Raw genomic sequence first — 20,784 nt, 5'->3', positions numbered from 1 at the left:
TAGGACGTTTAGGAGCATATGGCCTCTACCGCTGGATGCCAGTAGCACTAACCCCTCCAGTTGTCACAAAGAACGTCTCCAAACTTTGCCAGGGTCCCCAAGGACCATTGCTCTAAAGCCCCTCATTCAGCGCTGGGCATATAAAAATGTTCCTCAGTGTTAATGCATAGGAGGTGTGTGATAAATGTGTGAACGTGTGAATGCTTGTTGGTGTTGCTGGTGTTATGGAATTGGAAGAGTGTTAGCTCCTTCTGTAGAAATCACGTGGAGGAGGTTCCTTGGTGATTCTTGTGGCACTAGGGTAACTGAATTCTTTCGGGCCAGCTACCAAGAGGAACCCTCGTTCCCCATCCTGAGTTTCACTCGTGTTGCACAGTGGCACCCACGAAGTGCCAGAGTAGCTCTTAATGTATCTGCTTGATTCCAAGATGCCTGTTTTTCTCGTGTTTCATTATTCCTCAAATCAGAATGGATCATGAAGTCATAGGGTACATTGCTTTATTCTTCCCCAAAGGCTGGCATTCACACACAGTTGATGGCAGCTTTGAAATTAAGGAATGGGGTATTTCTGCATGTGTATGGGCTTTGCAACTTCATTGGAACCTCTTTATGGGTAGAGGCTGTCTTACTTGCCGTTTCTTCTAGTATGCAGCATGGTGCCTCAAACACAGTCTCCAGTGTCTGAACAGCCTGCACTTTCCACTGTTCTGTGATGATGCTCTTAGACTGCCTTTCATGTGGTTTTGGACCTTTACACAACTCAGGACAAAAACCATTGCAGCCTCGGTACCAACAGTGTTGTTGTTTTTTTTCAGTAGCCCCTGTTGTGTCCTTGCAGCAGTCTGAGTGGTTGAGGCTTTACTGTATTTTGCTTACTGTAAGGATGAGTATACAGAATGAACTAATTTTCCAACACTGGTGGTAAGAAACAGATGTCTCAAACTTTTACAGGAGGGTTGCATCATAAGTGCTTTCTAAGTTATGTGAATTCTACTATGTGATGGTACAAAAGAGAAGAGTGGCGTGGTGAATTTCACTGGTCATTCAGTGCATGTTAACCTGAAATGTGTTTGAAGTAGGAGGTGTGAATCAGCACAGACATAAGTTCCATGAGAACAGGGGTTTGCTCACTGCTGTATCTTCAGCATCCTGAAAGAATGCTTTGAATATAGTAAACACAGAGAGAATTATGGAATATTGATTGCTTTCCTTTATTTGGTCACAGTTCCTGCAAGTGTCTCACAGTGTAAGCATCTCATTGTCCTGTGAGTGTGGTGTTTAATTACTTGGATTTTTCCATACAAGAAGGTCCCTAAACACTAGCCAACTATTTAATCTGGTAGAAACAGCCATCTGTTCTGACATCAGTGACATAACTAACTGTGTAGGACTTACTGGTCGGGCTCCATGTGGTGTCTGAGAAATTTTCAGGGATGATTTTTAAGTGACTTTAGAGACTAACCAACAGATTCCTCTCTTAAAACGGAACTCTCCACCATCACAGTTGAGACAGATGAAGATCACTAGGAATACAAAAAGCGACGACCCAGGTGGGCTTAAGCAGATCGAGGACTGTTGTGTTTACCTTAGAAGAGCCAGAACTCTACCCTTGTAGACAGTCTTTCAATGTGATCCCTAATTAGAAATTTTGTGGTTTGTGGTGCTCAGTAGCGGATTCCACTGATCTCTTCTGTTTGACTTTCTCATGTATGGTTTTGGGTGGGAAAGAAGGAGACTGCCTGTGGTAGGTTCTAGGTAAATATTTGTTGATATGTCAGATTTCACATGATGTCAGATTTTACATGATTTCACATGATGAAAGAGATAAAGGTCTCTCTGGAATAGAGCAGCTATTTCTTCATTCACAATTCTGCTCAGCCCGTACTTTGTGCCTTTGACTGGTGGGTCAGTTTTCTCCTCTGCCCCTTTCATTCCCAATTGATGGTTCATGAAGTAGTAAAGAATGGAAACATCATCATTTTGTAGTGACCTTAATCTGATTTGCACATGTTTTGCAACTCAAACCCATGTAAAGAAAGGCAACAGGCCCTACGATAAGAAATCACAGGAAGAGTGGAAATTTTCCCTGTTTAGCTAGTGTAATTATTTTTGCTGTTCAGTTGCACAGGCAGGCTGCCAGAGATAGGGGTACAAATTAATTAACCAACTGTTTGGAGAGATACGGCCGTGTCATTACTGATAAGCGTAGATGTAAGTAAGGCAGTGTGTCGGCTGTTTTTCTAAAATGTGGGAGGACAGAAATATGTTACCTCAAATAAAATAGACCAGATGCTTAGTTGGAAGGGGGAAACTATAGTTTCTGTTAGTTTCCATTTATGAGCACATACATTTCTTTCCCCTTGTTTTCTAAAGTGCTTCCTAATATGCTGAATGCAGGGAGAAAGCATGGATTGTCATGTTAGTCTTTTAAAAATACAGTTGAATGCACTTTACCTCAATTGAACATATTTGAATTCCACCCCCAGCCCACTAAAATTATTTCCATTATAACTTTTATTCACCGTAGTTTTGAGGAATTGGAATTTGTTAAGCCAGTGGTGAATTTTAAGTAGTAGTGTGCATAAAGTATGTATTTGTATGTGAACAACCCAGACAAGTGTCTTAAAGGAAACAGTTCTCATGGTATAAGCAGTTCTGTAAGGACTGATTCTGTTTGTTTCTTATTTAATCTTCCTCAGAGGTGACTCTACTAGGACCCCCAGTTAATACTTGCTGGAACAAGAACTGAAGCTCTGTGACCAGTGACATGTCGTTGCCTGCTGGTTAGGGACTGTGCTCTGGAGTCAACTAGATTTAACCTTTAACCCCAGCCCTACCTCTTGCCAGCTGTGTGATCTTGGGCCAGTTACTCAATCCTTCCACACAAATGTTTCCTCATGTGTAAACTTGGGCTAATAATAGTACCTATACCACTGGGTTGTTGTGGGGATTATGTAATGTGAAGCGTGCAGAGCACTCAGCACACTGTCTGGTCTTGTGAGTTCTGCATAATCGTGTGACAAGATGGCTATTGTTATTGCGTTGTATTTTAAACATTTGCCTGACCTTTTACTTTGGAAGCTCTCTAGAAACCAAACACACAAACAACTGGGGAGACATGGGTTTTGAACTCGAGGCATCGCTCTGAACTGTGGCTGCTTGCAGGGTGTTATCTGCCAACCACATCTGTTTGCATATGGTTTTGGTAGGTGAGCTTTGAGTTCTTTGTTCAGATATGTTGACCAGTTTCCTCTGGAAGGACAAGGAGTGAAACTATGAAGTCTGAAGAAGCAAAACTGAGATAAGAGAATGCATAAAACTTTCCTGTGAAAGTATTGCCCATTAGGTCAGAAATGAGCTAACAGTCAAAACAAACTTGAAATACTTTAATGTTTCGCAGTGGGAACAAACTGCACCTCATCTGTTTTAAACAGAACAGACCGTTGTAACATTAAGAGATATTAGGAGTAGAAGTAATTAACCTGAGTCAGCCCTTCCCTTTCCTCCCCTAGGGTTCCCTTACACATCTAACCCTGCCCAATTCTGACCAGAAAAAGCAGCTGTACAAGTGAATTTTGCGCATGAAAGAGAGGCCTAACAGAAAGGATTACAGAACAAAAAAACTATGATACTCAGACAAGTTGGTGTTGAGACCAACACCAATTCACACTGCAGGGACCTGGTCTGACCTATTCCCAGCTGTCTCCTAGGTCTGACCAAGTGCTGTCAAATAGGAAGCAGTTGGGTATTTATGGAATGAGCGGAGGCATGAATGAATCTGATTGATTTGTTTTCAGAGGCATCAGTGAGAACGATAAAATGATGTGTGCAAGAGGGCAACAGAATCTTTTTAATCACAGGGAAGATTTATCTTTATTTTTGTTGTAGCTTCTCTTTAAGTAAAACTGACTTTGGGGAAGCTTTAATTTCTTTGCACATAAGCAATGAATAGTTTCAGACATTTGTGCATGGTTCTTACTATTTTTGGAACCGTATTTTTAATTCCTCGGTGATGTTGAATTGGCATTTAGTATACAAGCCTTGCCTTTTTTCCCCCCCTTCATATAGAGGAAATAATGTTTTAGGAGTTGATTTATAAAGCATTTCTCTAAAACTGGGGGAGAGTCTTTAAGATGATGGCTTCCTTGTTATCTTGGAAATCTCAGAGGCACCTGGATTTCAAATGTTGCCAGTGTATGTTCCTCATTCTCAAACCTGGCCTTCTTCCAGTCTCAGAGACTGGTCCCACCCATCCATCCTGTTCTACAAGACAGGAAGCTTGGCATCATTCACTGTACCACCCTTGTATCCAGGTCATTACCAAGTCATGTCAGCAGTTCCTTCTAAATATCTGTGAGTCATTTCTGTGCCATCTTACTGTGATCTCCAGGTCCAAGGTGCCCCAGATCTCTTACCTGTACTATTGCAAACGCAAATGACTGGCCCTCTCACTTTTGAAGCTTAACTTCCCTTCTCTGTTTTGCAGGCTTGATTAGGGTTGAAAATAATAAAAAGTCTGATAGTGTTATCCTCCATTCCAGAGAACATTTCCAGGACTTCCCAAAACCTTTTCTTCTATAAAAATAGTGAGAACACTGGCAAGAATTGACAAAATTAACTTTTTCAGAATTCTAAAAATTAAAGACTTGCAGGATCTATTGAGCATTTATACAAAACACAGAACTGAATCTCTGTAAATACAGGCAAGCTCTGAGGTGTTTTACCTAACTCTGTTTTAATGCTGCCACACTCCATCATACCGAGCCCTACAGTAACTTTGAAAACCTGTAAACCTCACAACTGTGGTAGCTGTGAAAACCAGTAGTTTAGAACCTATCATACTGGAAAGAATGGGTTTGAAGCTTCCCTAAAGCTATGTGCCCAGAAAATTGTCACTGTTTGAACTTTCTAGTAAATCCCTAAAAAGCTCCATTCTCACAATTTGTCTGTATCAGAGCTCATTCTGTACCCTATCGCTAGGGTGTGTGTTTGTTTGTTTGTTTAAAGTAGCAGTCATTGTACTTTGCAGTTTTCTAAGGTGATGATAATAAGTTGAGTCTGACCAAAAAACTAAATAGGAAACTCTGGGAAATGAGATGTCAATTGGGGTTTTTGAAAAGCCCCAACATTATCAAGATTCTGGAGAATCTAGAAAACCGTGTGCATTAAATCAATTATGCTTCCATTTAAAAAAGAGAAGAAAACAGCATGCATGTATAGGGCCATCCGCATGTCCAGGAATCACCTGAGAAAACCTTAATCTATCACCTCTGGCTGATTTTGAGTTTCTGTACAAGCAGTAAATGAAGCCTAAGGTAGAGCTCTACATTATTGCTAGAGCATTGCAGACGTCCCAACATGTGCCCAAAGCCCCTTGGCAAAGCCTGGGAGACTCATTGGTTCAGACTATTTAAGGAACTCCCTGCCCAATACTTAGCTAACTAAGCTCACACATAACAAAGAATACAGACTTTACACAATTAGACCAGGTAAATCACTAAACAAACCAAAAAGGGAGGTGGATCTTATTTGTGGAATGCCACATTATATTATCTACATTGTCTAGTTTTCAACCAAAAATTACAAGATAGTCCGAGAAATGGCAAAATACTGCTTATATGTTGGGGAGGGTTTTGGGGGAGCACAAAGTGGAGCCCTGTCTAAGCAGAGCATTAATAAAATTTTGTTGAAATTATGTTGATTTTATTTAAAGTACATTATCTGAAGTTAAGATGTTAATTATAATCCCCAGGAGAACTACTAAGAAAATAACTTAGGTAGAAGATAGTAAAAGAGAAGAAAGGGAAGTTTAAAAAAGTATATTCAGTTCAGTCGCTCAGTTGTGTCTGACTCTTTGTGACCCCATGAATTGCAGCACGCCAGGCCTCCCCGTCCATCACCAACTCCTAGAGTTCACTCAGACTCATGTCCATCGAGTCAGAGATGCCATCCAGCCATCTCATCCTCTGTCGTCCCCTTGTCCTCCTGCCCCCAGCATCAGAGTCTTTTCCGGTGAGTCAACTCTTCGCATGAGGTGGCCAAAGTACTGGAGTTTCAGCTTTAGCATCAGTCCTTCCAAAGAACACCCAAGGCTGATCTCCTTCAGAATGGATTGCTTGGCTCTCCTTGCAGTCCAAGGGACTCTCAAGAGTCTTCTCCAACACCACACTTCAAAATCATCAATTCTTCAGTGCTCAGCTTTCTTCACAGTCCAACTCTCGCATGCATACATGACCACAGGAAAAACCATAGCCTTGACTAGACGGACCTTTGTTGGGAAAGTAATGTCTCTGCTTTTGAATATGCTGTTTAGGTTGGTCATAACTTCCTTCCAAGAAGTAAGTGTCTTTTAATTTCATGGCTGCAGTCACCGTCTGCAGTGATTTTGGAGCCCCCCCCAAATAAAGTCAGCCACTGTTTCCACTGTTTCCCCATCTATTTCCCATGAAGTGCTGGGACCAGATGCCATGATCTTCGTTTTCTGAATGTTGAGCTTTAAGCCAACTTTTTCACTCTCCTCTTTCACTTTCATCAAGAGGCTTTTGAGTTCCTTTTCACTTTCTGCCGTAAGGGTGGTGTCATCTGTATATCTGAGGTTATTGATATTTCTCCTGGCAGTCTTGATTCCTGCTTGTGCTTCATCCAGCCCAGCATTTATATTAGAATTTATCAATTTAAACAAAAGGATGTAGTGACAAATAGAGGAACAACAACAACAAAAAGACATGTGTATTAAACAAATAGCAAAATCACAGACTTAAATCCCACCTAGTCAGTAATTGCATTAAATGTGAATAGACTGAACACCACGCAGCAGGCAGAAACTGTCTGATGGATTTTTAAAAATCGTGATTTGGTGATACGCTATGAACAGGAGACATAGTTCAGATTCAAAGTTGGAAATATATTGAAAGTTAGTAGAAAATATACAAACAAATAGTAGTCAGAGAGAGCTAGCCTCGCTGTACAAATGTTAGACAAAATAGGTGTTTTTTAATAAAGTTATTAAAAACAGGATATCTTATAATCATGAATGAGTCAATTCATCTGGAAGAAATAGCAATTGTAGAGATGCATGTGCCTAGCAGAGCTTTGAAATATATGAAGCAAGAAAACTTACACTGTGAAAGGAAAAAACGGACAATTTAATAGTAATAATTGGAGATTTCAATAACTCACTTTAAAGCCTGGATACAACAACTAGGCAGAAGAGCAGTATGGATGTGAAAGGTTTGAAAAGCATAAACCAGTTAGACGCAACCATCATTCTTTTGGAAATAGTCCGTTTGCATTCTTTTCAAGTGCAAATGGAATATTCTCAGGATCGTATGTTAGGCCACAATAGAATAAACCTAAGTAATTGTAAAAGAACTGAAATCACACCGCATTTTCTAACCACAATGGAGAAAATTAGAAATTAAAAACCAAAGGAAATTTGGTAAGTTCACAAGCATGTGAAAATTAAACACCACATTCTTAAATAAAGTGGGTCAAGGAAGAAGTCACAAGAGAAATTGTACTCTGAAATTAATGAAAATGAGACACAGCATACCAGAACTGACACACTGTGGTTGAAGCATTACTTAAGGGAAAATTTATAGCTGTAAATAGTTATATTAAGAAATAAGAACCTTCCTTCCTAAGAAACTAGAAAAAGAATAAACAAAGCAGAAAGCAAGCAGAGCAAAGAAGACAATGAATTATTAATATGTGAACTAGACAATAGGAAAACAAAGGATAAAAAGCACTGAAACCAAAGGTTAGTATTTTGGCAAGATTAGATTACTCTGATTATGATTAAATTGACAAACTTGTAGGTAGATCTCACCACATTACTCATATTATTAAAATCAGGAGTTAAATATGTAATGTCACTACCCACCTGACGCAAATAGGGTTATAAAGGAATACTGTGAATGACTGTATGCCAGCACATTGAATTTACTAGATGAAACAGATAAATTCATAGAAAATACTGTCAAACTATCAAAAATAACTCAAGAAGTATTAGAAAATTTGAATAGACCTAGTACATAAATTTGAATTAGTAAGTGTAAGATTTCCCCACACCCTACCCACCTATGCACACAAAAGCTCAGGCCCAGATGGCTTCACTGGTGAATTTTGATAAAACCATTAGCACTCACCCTACACACATTTTTCTATAGAAATGTTTGGAAAGAGAACGCTTCGCAATTCTTTAAGGCCAGAACCAAAACCAAAGACATCACAGTAACTGAAAACTACAGACTGATATACTCAGTATACATTATACTTGGGAAGCCCAAGAATACTGGAGTGGGTAGCCTATCCCTTCTCCAGCGGATCTTCCTAACCCAGGAATTGAACTGGGGTCTCCTGCTTTGCAGGCAGATTCTTCACCAGCTGAGCTACCAGGGAAGCCCATACATTATACAGTGTATATTTAGTATATTCTGTAATGTGCAAATACTAATTATAGTTAAGCAAAAATGTTCAATATACCTTTAATAGATGGATGAATTGGAAAGAGTCTGGCTAATATATGAATAATTTCTGCAGTTTGGTGACAGTTTTCAAGTTTCAGTCCAGATTAAATGATGTTTTGTTTTCTACACTTGTCAAACACGTATATAAGTCACATGGGAGTCTTGATAAAATGAGAATGCTGATTTTCTGGGTCTGGGTTGGGTCCTGAAATTCTCTGATTCTAACCAGGTTCTCAATGATACAGAAACAGTTGTATTTTAAGTAGTGAGGTTTTATATTGAGGAGGAATATAGAGTTGAGTGTATCTTTCTTTTCATTGTGACCATTCGTATAGAAGATCTGAGGAGTGTCTTCCCTCTGACTTGAAGAATCTGAAACAAACTCAAGACAGTTATTAACATTTTAGCTTTCTATTCTGCATAGAGTTCTGCATCTTCTGAGGCATGCTTTTTGAATCAAATCTTCTGAGGCATCTTCTGAGGCATGCTTTTGGTAAGATATTTAGAGACTTTACAAATATGAGATAATTATAACATCCCTGTTAAGGAAGTTATGAAAGATATAGATTTCATCATAGCCACATGGCTGTTGGATAACACTCAGCTATGCCATAAAGCAAATAACTTGCTTAACATGCCAGCTGAAGGCTAGCCATTTGATTTTGGTTTTCATGTGTTCATTGCAAATATATAGAAATAAAGTTGTTTTTTTATGTTGATCTTGTGCACAGATTGAATGTCTGAGTCCCGTTCCCCCTTCCACCCCGCCTCCACACACACAATTCTTGTGTTGAAATCTAACCCCCAGCGTGATGAGTTTTGGAGGAATGAGGCCTTTGGGGAAGTAGTTAGGTCATGAGGGTAGAGCTCTCATGAATGACATTAGTGCCCTTGTAAAGGAGGCTACAGAGAGTTCCATCGCCTCTTCCTCTGTGTGGAGGACACAGTGAACAGAGGACTCAGAACCAGAAAGCAGGCTTTCACCAGACACTCAATGCACTGATGCCTTAATCTTGGATTTCCCGGCTCCCAGGACTGTTGAGAAATAACTGTTTGTTGTTTGTAAGCCACCCAGACTACGTTATTTTATTAAAGCAGCCCAAATAGACTAAGAAATTTTGTGTCCTGTGATGTTGCTAAACTGGTAAATTCTGGGTTTTTTGGTAGATTTTTTGTGGTTTTCTGCATAAGACCATCAAATCATCTGCATATGTAGAAAGTTATATTTTTCCCTTTTGAATCTGGATGACTTTTGTTTCCTTTTCTTGCCTGATTCCTCTGGCAAAAACTTAAGTGCTTTGTTGAAAGAGAGGGTATCCTTGCCTCGTTTCTGACCTTAGGTGGAAAGCACGCAGCCTTTCTCCTTTAAGTGTGATGTTAGTTGTAGGGGTTTTTGTAAATGTTCATTATCAAGTTAAGGAAACCTCTATTCTTGGGTCTCTGAATTTTTTTTTTTTAAATCATTCATATTTTTTCTGCATCAACTATTATTATAATATGGTTTGTTTGTTTTTCTTTAGCCTGTTAATATCACAGCTTACATTGTTTGGTTATGGATTATTTGAAGTGTCTTATTTCTGTCTGTAAATTTTCTAGTATCTTTCTGTTCCTGGCTTCTAATTTGATCCCATGTGGTCAGAAAACATACTTTGTATGATTTCAGTTTCTTTTAAATTTCTTGAGATTGGTTTTCTGGGTTAGGCTATGGTCTATATTAAGCTAACCACTTGAAAACAGACAGCTAGGTCAGTAGGTAATAGCATTCCATAGTTAATGCTGTTTTTAGTTATGTGAAGAGTTGTGGGTTTGGGTTTTCTGCATAGAAGATATTTGGCAGATGTTGTGTTGCTGTGTTGACTGCCTTTTGAAGAAAAAAATTGTGTTCTTAATTTAATCATGAGTTTGTAACCATAACTTTAACAGTGATAAGGATGATGATATTAACACTACTCTTTATTAAGTCTTTAGATACACTCTGCTTACTGTGTTGAGACAGATTTAGAACTAAGCATTATACATGGGTTATCTCATTAAATCCAAAAATCTCCTGACATAGATATCATTGTTTTCACTGATTTTCAAATGCAGGAAGTGCATTCTAGAGGTGAGTTCCTCTCTTGAGGTTATAATACCAACTATGTGGTAAACTCTCTGACAGCCCATATTTTATTATAGTCTGCAAGCTTAGCTGAAGGATAGTCATGCAGTAAAGATTCCCTAAGGGTTTTGGAAGGTGCTTGTAGATCTAGGACACATTTCAGGTTTGGTTTCTGATTGAAAAGTTAGAATTTATTGGCAACATTTTGAGTAGCTACAGGTGCTCATGAGGTAACCTGTCATGTATGTCGCCTCTATGCCTGCCTGGCCTTCCCTAACCCAGATCCCCTAGGATTTTGATATTTGCTTCCTCTCTTCTTTGCCAGGTGCTGTATCTCATTTGTAGTACAAGTAGTGACAAAAGTAGTACTTACAACTTACCTATGGAAGGTCACTATAAGGTTGGCCACTTTTAGCCAGGGATTAATAACTATTAGAGGGAACGGTTTTCTTCTAACTTTCTGGTCTTCTGATCTTTGGTTGGTTGCTTTACATTCTGGCAGGTTGTCAACTGACCTTTGTGTGTGTGTGTGTCTGATTGGTTCTATCATTTAATGTCTCATGGTCAAAGGAAGGTCCAGATCTCCTGTCAGAACAGAGAATATGAATTTGGGAGAAGTTTGTGTAGAAGGTAGAAATAAAATTCTGTTTTATTTTTGCACAGTTAAGATGTAACAGCAATTAAGAACTTTTTAATTATATCACTGACATTCCTTTTGATTATCCAGAATTGATAGTTACCATTTGAAATAAATTTGAAATTGAACATAATAAAAGCTCAATTATGTGGAGACCAGCCTTCCAAGTCAATCCATCAGGTTAGTTAGAAGTGTTTCGGACTCTAATGGGGCTGAGAATCCTAGTATCTAAGGAAACCCTTGCGTAGCAGAGAATCAGACAGTTCAGAGGTAACATGAGAAGTCTGATGTGCGCTAGGATGTCTTGTTGACTCTGATTGGACAAGGCGGGAGAGGCAGGGATGGCCCTGGGCAGTGCTGAGCATCTCGTGAGGTGGTGGAAAGCACATCCTTGAGAGTAGCCTACCTTCAGCTCTCAGCTTCTCCATGTGCTGGCTCTGTGACTTAAGGCAGATAATCTTGTTCCTCACTTGCTTCATCTGTAAAGTGCAGATAGTGATCCTGTAAGGTGGGTGGTATTGTGAAGAGGAAGTGAGCTAATAATACTCAGCACTGTATCTGGAACATAGGAAGTGCTTGGTAATTAGACTCTTGTTATTTTTGTTGTATGTACTGCTTCTCAGGTGTCGTTGCTGTTGTGATTTTTTGTTCACTGATGTGTACCCAGAACCTTGAATCACGTCTAAGCATAGTAGACATTCAGTACATGAATGAATGATGTATGTAGAGTATTTGCCATGATGCCTAACATCCAGTGAGTACTTAATACATTGAGTTTACAAAAGATGGTAGCCGTAGACCAGCAAAGTTTAGAAACTGGCCAGTGTAACCCACTGACAGTAAAAATGGAAATATTCATAATCATAATAGGTGAGATGGTAAAGAATCCACCTGCAGTGCAGGAGACCCCGGTTTGATTCCTGGGTCAGGAAGATTCCCTGGAGAAGGGATAGGCTACCCACTCCAATATTCTTGCTTGGAGAATCCCCGTGGACAGAGGAGCCTGGCAGGCTACAGTTCATAGGGTCGCAAAGAGTCAGACACGACTGAGCACCTAGGTACACAGCACAGCACATGCTCTGTGCCAGACATGGTTGTAAGAACCTTGTATATACCAACTCATTTCATCCTCGCAACTACCCATTAAGGTATAGCTTGACTACTATCACCCCCATTTTACAAACGAGGGTCCTGAAGCTGAGGGCTTGCCCAAGTTCATACTTCTAGTGAGTAATAGCATGGGAATTTGAACTCAGGAAGTTCGATCCAAAGGCTTTTCTGAAATTCTTTTGTTGAGAATCGAGTGTGTGCCAGGCATTGTGCCATGTGGACCTGGCCACTGCCTCTGGGGGTTTATATCTTAGGGTTATAGTCAAAACACAAATTGTAAATCACTAATGAGTGAAGAGAGAGAAATGTCTGAAGAGATAGGGTCCTGGTTTAAATTGAGTGGTCAGGGAATGTCTCTTAATGGAATGTAAGCCGTGATCTGAAGCCAGCCAGGCAAAGCATTCTGTACAGAGGGAACAGAATTAGCCAAGGATGGGAGGAGGGAAAGTGCTTGGCCTTTGGGTATAACTGTTGAGGAGATAGAATTCTGGTGTGGATGAGGAGCGAACGTGTCTTATGGTTGCAGAGATCAGGCCGGGCCTTCTACGTACTGATTTTCCTTCTGACTACATTGAAGTAGTTTACATAGTAAACTATTAAAGGGTTTAGTCTGAGTAGGTGATATTTGTGATTTAGAAGCATCACTGCTTACTGTATGTGTATGGGTGGGGAGTTGGAATAGGCAGAGGGGAGAACAGCTACTATTTAGATCAAAGACCAGAAGACAGTTATTGGAAGATGATAAAAAATGGCTCATGTTTACAAAGTACTTTGCATTGTTCCAAGCATCTTACATCTGTTCATTAGTTCTTCCTACAACCTGTGAGATAGGTGCTCTTTCTTTTCCCATTTATAGATGAGGAATTGGAGGTAAAGGCTACCATGTGACAAGGCTGGAATTTGAATGCAGTCAGTGTGGTTCTAACAGCTGTGCCTTTAACTGCCAGGCTCTGTTCCCTTAGCAGGCTGAGTTCTCCCATCTGTGTCTCCCACCATCCGTGCAGCCACATTAGCGGCAGTGAGCAGGGAACAGACTGCAGCCCCGCATTGATTTCTTCCACTCTGCCTGATCCCTTCGATGGCCTGGTCTCCCTCCCCAGCTCTTCCAGAGCATGTCTTCAAGTCTCCTCTCTCCCATCTTCATCACTACTTCCTGTCTTGCTCTGATTTTTACATCAGCCCTTGGGGATCGCCCTCTTAACACGCTTACCTCGGTAGATCCACACTCATGCCAGAGTGACCTTTTGTATCATGTGGCTTCCCTCCTTAAAACTGTGGCTTCTTCCATGCTTGCAGGGTAGAGCTTAAGCTCCAAGATTTGGACTTGGATCTTCTTCACGGGATGCATCCGCAAGTCTCCTCCACCTCTCCCCTGTCTCTCATTGCTTACAGGGTGGAGCAGCAGGGGCTGAGACCCCTGGAGAGTTAAGCTCACACTGTAAAATAGTTGCTGTTTGGTGTGTGTCTCAATCTCAGAGTTTCATCAGTGAGCACTGGGGCTCTTGCAGCACCACATGTTTAGTGTGTGTGATGTTGTGTGTTTCTGTTTATTTTGCTGAGTGTTCACTATGTGTTCAGCATGGAATGCTCTCCACGGATTAGTTCATTTCATCCTCACCATAACACTGTGAAATGCAGGTCCTATTAACTGTTTTACTGATGAGGAAACTGAAGTTCAGAGAGGTCAATAATTTAATGGTGTTCACATAGCTACTAAGAGAAAGAATAGGGGTTTGATCTCAGTTGTCTGATTCCAGAACTGCTTGGAGTTACTGCGCTGCACATGCTAGCGAAAGAGAATTTGCCAGCGTCCATATTTGAGAATCAGACCCTGAAACACAAAATTCTACCAGAAAGTACCCCTAGAAATAGGATCATGTGTTCATGGGACGCTTTCTCACCCTTGAACTTTTGTCTTACTGAGTGGACACTCCGTTCTAGTGGGTGACTGTGTGACATTATGTGACATAAAGGCATAATTATATCCTGGACTTTGGTGGCACCACAGAGACTTGACCTAATATTCAGTTACTGTCCACCCAATAATGTTACCACATGCAATAGTTGTTTGGAATTCATGGCTCAGATGTTAAAGAATCTGCCTGCAATGTAGGAGACCCGGGTTTAGTCCCTGGGTTGGGAAGATCCCCTGGAGAAGGGAATGGCTACCCACTCCAGTATTCTTGTCTAGAAAATTCCACGGACAGAGGAGCCTGATGGGCTGCAGTCCGTGAGGTTGCAAAGAGTTGGACGCACTGAGTGGCTAACACCCTCACCCCTCATTCTTCAGGTCAGGTGGTGTTAAGCACTGTCACTGGAGCAGGAAACAAGACAAATGTGGAACTTAGTCCAATGGGAGGAGATTAAGGCTCTCACAGTTAGATGAGTAGTTACAAATGGGGCACGGTGCTGGTGGCAAGGCAGAGGCAGGGCTGTGAGAGCAGACAGAGGGGCCTGACCAGCCTAGGCTCCACGGATGTGACATCGAGGCTGAGACCAAATGAAGGGAAGCAACAAGCCAGGTGTAGATCTGGAGGAAGGGCGTCCAAGCAGAGGGAACAGCAGGCCCCATGCTGCTGTGACGGGGGACAGCGTGGTGTGCTCAGGGACAGAACAAAGGCCATATGCAGGGCGCCAGCCTCATCAGGGACCTTAGTTTTTATCCGAAGGACAACTGGAAGCTATGGGAAATTTCCAGATGCCAGACATTGCTTCACCATCACACAGCGAGAGCGCACTTCTCAGAATCTGCTAGGCAAGGCATGGGGTCTGCTGTCACACAAAGCTACACAGTCATCCACGTACACGTTGTCTTCAAAGTCCTCCATCAGTGAGTGACAGACTGTGAAGGGGATGTGAGTGTGAGCATAGTTCTTGTTGAATAGTGGGGATTCCAGAAAGAGAGGAAAGCTTTCTTTGCTGCAGGCACAGTTGTGTCCACATAGGAGGACTGCAGAGAACAAGACGGTTCTGAGAAGACCCACACAGCCTTGAGTCTAGAGCAGATTGACTCTGCCTGGAGAGATGTGAGGACTCAGGGTGCAAGGGCCGTGCTTATAGAGAAGTAGGTCAGGGGTCCAATCCCACTTGGCCACTTGGGAGGCAGCAGAGGTGCTCAAGGAGAGGAGTAACTTTATTGCTCTGTAGGTCGGTGACTTTTGTGGCAGAGTGGAGGAGGCTGAAGAGGGTAGAAACTCAGGAACTCCGTCAGCTCTGTACTGGTGTGCAGAGGCTGCGGGCTCTGGCCTTGGGCACCGACAATGGGCGCACATGGAGGAGGCAGCTTCTGGCTGTTTCCGGGAGAACACTGGGAAATGTCTGGGCTTTGGGGCCCAACAGAGCCAGGTTCAGATCTTGACTCTGCCACTTACTGGCTTGTGAAATCTCAGTGTCTGAGTGCCTTAGTTGGCTGAGCAGTATGGTGAGGGTGCATGACTCCTACCTCCCAGGCTGTTGGGGGACATGAGTGAGCACTTCCTGGGGTCTTCTAAGGCCCTTCTACCCTGGGAGGCACCTGGTGCGATAGGTAATGTGATCATCACTGTTTGACATACGAAGAGACTGAAGTTCAGAGAGGTTAGGGAACTTGCCCAAGATCACACTGGATTCAGAGTGTTGGGGAGTGGCCCACACTGTTAGCCACTCTGCTTACAAGGCCTGTGACTGAGAGTGCTTGGGGAGGGGCTGGAGATAGCCCTGTGAAGAGATGACAGCTGAGCTGAGCCCTGATGTGTGAGAATGCACCAGGCATCTTGTGAAGAGCAAGGGCAGTGCCTGGCAGAGAAAAAGGTTTCGAAGGAGAGAATGGAGGTCAGTGTGCCTGGAGCAGAGAGGGCCAGGGGCTGAGGGGACAGAGAGTGGAGAGCGGGGAGGATAAACCTCTGGCCATGCCTTGAGGGTTATGGTAAAGGCTGGGATTTTATTCCATAGGAGTGGCAAGTTTCTTGGGAAATTTTAACAGTAGTCACATCATCTGTTGGAGAGTTTCAGACTCACTCAGGCACCCATGTGGAAGGGATTGTCAACAATGTGGAAGATGGTTTCCACGGTGCACAGGAAAGGTGCTGGGGACAGGCTTTACAGCGGGGCCTAAACAAGGGAGAGAAGTGGCCAGAGGCAGTAGAGTGACCGGACCTGCTGGTGGTCTGAGTGCGATGAGGGAAAGAGGAGTCAGGGGCAATGTTTGGGGTGTAGCTTCCGAAGGTGAGTAGGGTCATTGACACAGAGGGGGATGATCTGGGGGTGGGGGGTGGGGGGTGGGAGACAGGCAGGGTGGGAAGCACTGCTCTCTTGAACGTGCTCGTTTGATCTGTGATGTAGGAAAGGCATCCAGATGGCGGTGTCTGGGAGGCAGTTGGATATGTGAGTCTAGACAGAGCTCAGGAGCCGTCTAGTCTGGGCTAGAGAGAGAAATGTGGGAGTTGTTGGCATGTAGAAGTTTGGGTGCGTGGGAGAGGGGAGACGCATAGAGGACTGCAACGGTGAAATACTTGGCTGTAGCGTCCATTTGGTCGTTGAGCGCAGTCCTCCAGTGACGGTGGCAGCACCGAAGTAGCTGGTCAGGACTGGCTTTGGTTGGAGGGCCTTCATTCTGCACAGGACTGGGAGGCTCTGCTCACGTGCCCATGGGACTGGACCCAGTCCTTCCTGCTTTGCTGGCCTGGGGTCTCCAAGGCTTGATACATGATGGCCTAGATGTGGGTGCCCGGCCACTCACTAATTGGAAGGTTGGGATGACCTGAATCCTGAGAAAAATTTCGGACCTACACACAATAAAAGCCATTCTTTCAAATTAGGTCAGAGTCCATGAGATCAAGTACGGTTTTAAAACTTTTCATTATATTTCATATAATGATTTAACTGGTATATTTAAAGACTGTTTTGTAAACCTTTTTTTTTTTTTTTTTTAACTCAATAGGAACCCATTTTAACTTGATGGGAACTCTTTCTTTTCATAAATGAAGCTTTTTTTCTTCCTTCTTGCATTTGGGCAAGTTCCATATATTAACTTACAGATGGCTGGTTGTGAACTTATACTTTAGAAGTATTCGGAAACTGTCTCTCACAAAAATTATTTCATTTTCTCTGTTACCACAACATTCCACACGCTGTTCCTGTTGCTAAGGCCTCTGGAATGTCTCAGTGCAGAGAAGGGATATAGAAATCCTTTTTTTCCCCCCTGAAGAAGACATTTAAATTATTTTGTATCCCCTAGTTTACATCTAAATATGGATATCTGGAAGAATTTAGAAAGCTAAAATTCAAGTTGTTTTAGATTCAAAATTCAAGTTGCTTTGGGTTCTTCTCACAGCAACTTGGTTTCATAGGGTAGCATGACGTGTACTTCAGTGCACCATCATTCTTTCCACGGGGATTGTGTGAGTGCCCATGCACACACATGCTGGCTTTTTAGGGAGATGTGACGTGCTACTAAGAGATTAAGAACTGCTTTCAGAGATGGTGCAAACCTAAGTTTGAGTCCTGGTTATTCTTTCTTGCTGGGTGACACTAGATGAGTTCTTGTCTCCATCAGTAAAATTAGGCTCCTATTGTAGGATACACCTTATAAAACGTGCTTAGTTCAGAACTTGGCACATAGTAGTCTCTCAGTAAATGCCGTATGATTATCATCGTTATTGTCATCATCAGTTGCAAATAATTGTAAGTTACTGAAGAAATTGAACTTTTTACAGAAGTATAGATTCCTGGTGCTCACAGAGTGACCCCTTACTCACTTAGTTTTATTAGTGTTTCTGAGTCTCACAAAAGGATGGAAGGAGTCAGAACAGAAAAAGAATAGTTTTCTATATAAGCCTCACTGTGGCCAGTCACATTCTTATTATTTGAAAGGATTGATACAGTTTTTTTTTTTTTTTTACAATTGCCTTATTTATAAAGGGGTGGGGGCTAATTCCCAGCAGTGTCTACTTCTCTGGCAAAGTGACATTATCGTATACACATAGCTTGACATAGAGTGCTGTGAGGCACCACACAAACCAGGCACATCGCAGAGGCCCAAGTCTAAACTGAATTCAGTCTCAACTGAAATCACTTACTTTATTTTTTTAATTGCAGGATAATTGCTTTACATTGCTGTGTTGGTTTCTGCCATGCAACAGTGCAAATCAGCCATAATTTTATATATATATATATATATATCCCGTCCCTTTTGGGCTTCCCTTCCACCCCACCCACCCCACCCCACCATCTCATCCCTCTAGTGGGATGAGATCACTTAATTTAATGCTTTAGCTACTGTTTAATTAATAAAACTAATTAAATTTATTTCATTAATGAAACTATTGATTTTATATTTGTAGACATTTCATATTTTTCAGCTGTAAATTATGAATGTTATGTCATTTCTGTAATTCAGCTTTTCCATCTTAATTGTCCTGTATCAGAGTCATTTAACCTAGGGATATATGGAACCTAAGGTAAACTACTAGTCTAATTTTTTTTGTTTTAATGAATTGTCATGTCAAATGGAGCCATGGAAAGTAGCTTATTTCATGTGGATCACTGCATGGATTTACCCTTTCCCCTCTCCCACGTGTACTATTTTTAATTCAGTGTGGGCTTGCTTTTGAGGAAAGTAGCACCTTGTTTGGGTCTTACTTGTCATGAAGCTGTTAAGCTTAGTCACAGAAGTCAGCAATCTGTTAGAACCTTCCTATGTTCTTTTATCAGTTTATGTGGTCAAAGGTGTTCAGCTCTGACAGTTAACTTATTGGAGTTGGCGTCTGGAAAGAATTTCTAGAAATCGTATCCCTCTGGTCTTGAAGGGACCAAATTCAAGCCACTGTTATGAGTCAGAATGAAATCTCAGGTATTGACTTAGACAAAGTAGTTCACCTTTCTATGAATCAGTTTCCTCCTGTCCACAGCTGGGTTATAATGGTATCTGCCTTAGTAATTGCAAAGGTGAAATGAGATCATAGCATGTAGAACGAGTTTGGTGCCACTCCTGCATCCCAGAATCGTGTCGCTCCCTGGTATGTTTCAGATTCAAAGGCTATCTGTGTAGTTCAGTGTAAATAGAAACTGTCTAAGAAAATCTGAGCTATAGCCAGGTGAAGATATTAGATCAGGAATTTGATATTTTAGAGATTGTCATCACTTTACATCACCTCAGGGCATTTTCTGTTTCCTTTAAAACCACCCAGTTTACCCAGGGTGGAAAAGGGTGAAATTAAATCTTACAGGAAAGAAAGCAGATGCTAATCAGCTTTTTATATCTTTTTCCTCCCTTTAAACTTGGTATTTGGTCTACTGAAATATTTGCCCAATTGAAATGTGCTAATTATCCATTCATTGCAGATATTCTAAGTAGTGCATCTAGTGTAAAATACCAATTTTGAAATATTTAAAAGAGTTAAGATTCTGAACTTGAAGTGTTTACTCTGTTCCCTTGGTTGTTGCAATTTTTATTAATTGTCCACAGTTAGGATTTTTTGGTTAACCATGTGTTATCAGGTATCAAGTTACTGTACTTTCAACTTACATATATATGCAGGTAGACTAGTTTTATGTTTAATTAAGTTCTCACTATAAAAAAATCCAACTTGTATTTTGCCCTGTTCCAGTAATTGAACTGAGATTAATGTATGCAGTGTTATGCTTGTACTGAAGTTCTTTCTCTCCAGTGGCATCAGTATGTAAACAAAAGGACTGGAGGTTAGTTGTGATCTGAAGAAAAAGTAAGAAAATAGTTTTCTTTGTATTACATATTGCCAAAACCAGCAATTTTCCTCTAAGGGAAACCTCTGCTTCCTTTCTTAACTGTTCCATAGAACTCAGAGACTTGATGGCTGGAATAGAATGCATAGTTAAATAAAACCATTAGATGGTACTGCTTTGTGACTTCCTAGACATTTTCTGTGGTTACAGATTCTTCCTCATAACCCTTATTAGACTTCTCTTGAAGTTGCTTTATTGTGTGAGGGGATTCATGGATCGTATTTTAATACATTGTTCTGTTTGACCTCATACTAATGATTTCTCATGCATTTTATTTTAACCCTTTATAATGGTGTTTCTGTAAGCCTGATTTGATTTCTCTCTTCATAGTCATGGTGCATCACATCAGTTACTTTTAAACTGGAATAACTTTTATCCTGTGTACTTTATCATAAGGCAGCTTTTTTAGGAAATATCACCATCCCAGATGGTTTCCTATTAATGAGAACCACGTGAGTGAGTGATGCTCTCTGTCTTTATTGCAGACATGCCAATATTTGGTCTCTGTCCAGCCCACGATGATTTCTACTTGGTGGTGTGTAACGACTGTAATCAGGTTGTCAAACCACAGGCATTTCAATCACATTATGGTAAGTGCTTAACCATTTAAAAATCATTAGTAGAGGGTAAAAAGGTAGAGCAGGATTAAGCTGTGACAGCATGGGTGGGGTACGCTACTCCTCCCCTCTGTCAGGAAGTAGGTTTTCTAATTCATTGAATGGGTTAATGCC

General features: G+C 41.3%; 1 protein-coding gene across 2 annotated transcripts in view; it reads left to right on the top strand.

Moving 5' to 3' along the window:
- The window catches only part of ATXN7 (ataxin 7), a 164,225-nt gene that overhangs the window by 66,963 nt on the left and 76,478 nt on the right, over positions 1 to 20,784 (top strand). For both annotated transcript variants that reach the window (XM_042236615.2, XM_027958202.3), the window contains one exon: positions 20,539 to 20,643. In XM_042236615.2, coding sequence (XP_042092549.1) covers positions 20,539 to 20,643 — 105 coding nt within the window. The remainder of the gene's footprint in view (positions 1 to 20,538; positions 20,644 to 20,784) is intronic.

This window comes from Ovis aries, chromosome 19, assembly GCF_016772045.2.
Source record: "Ovis aries strain OAR_USU_Benz2616 breed Rambouillet chromosome 19, ARS-UI_Ramb_v3.0, whole genome shotgun sequence".
In the NCBI taxonomy this organism is placed as follows: Eukaryota; Metazoa; Chordata; class Mammalia; order Artiodactyla; family Bovidae; genus Ovis; species Ovis aries.
The sequence above is the reverse complement of the archived record's forward strand: the minus strand, read 5'-3'. Positions and strand labels throughout refer to the sequence as shown.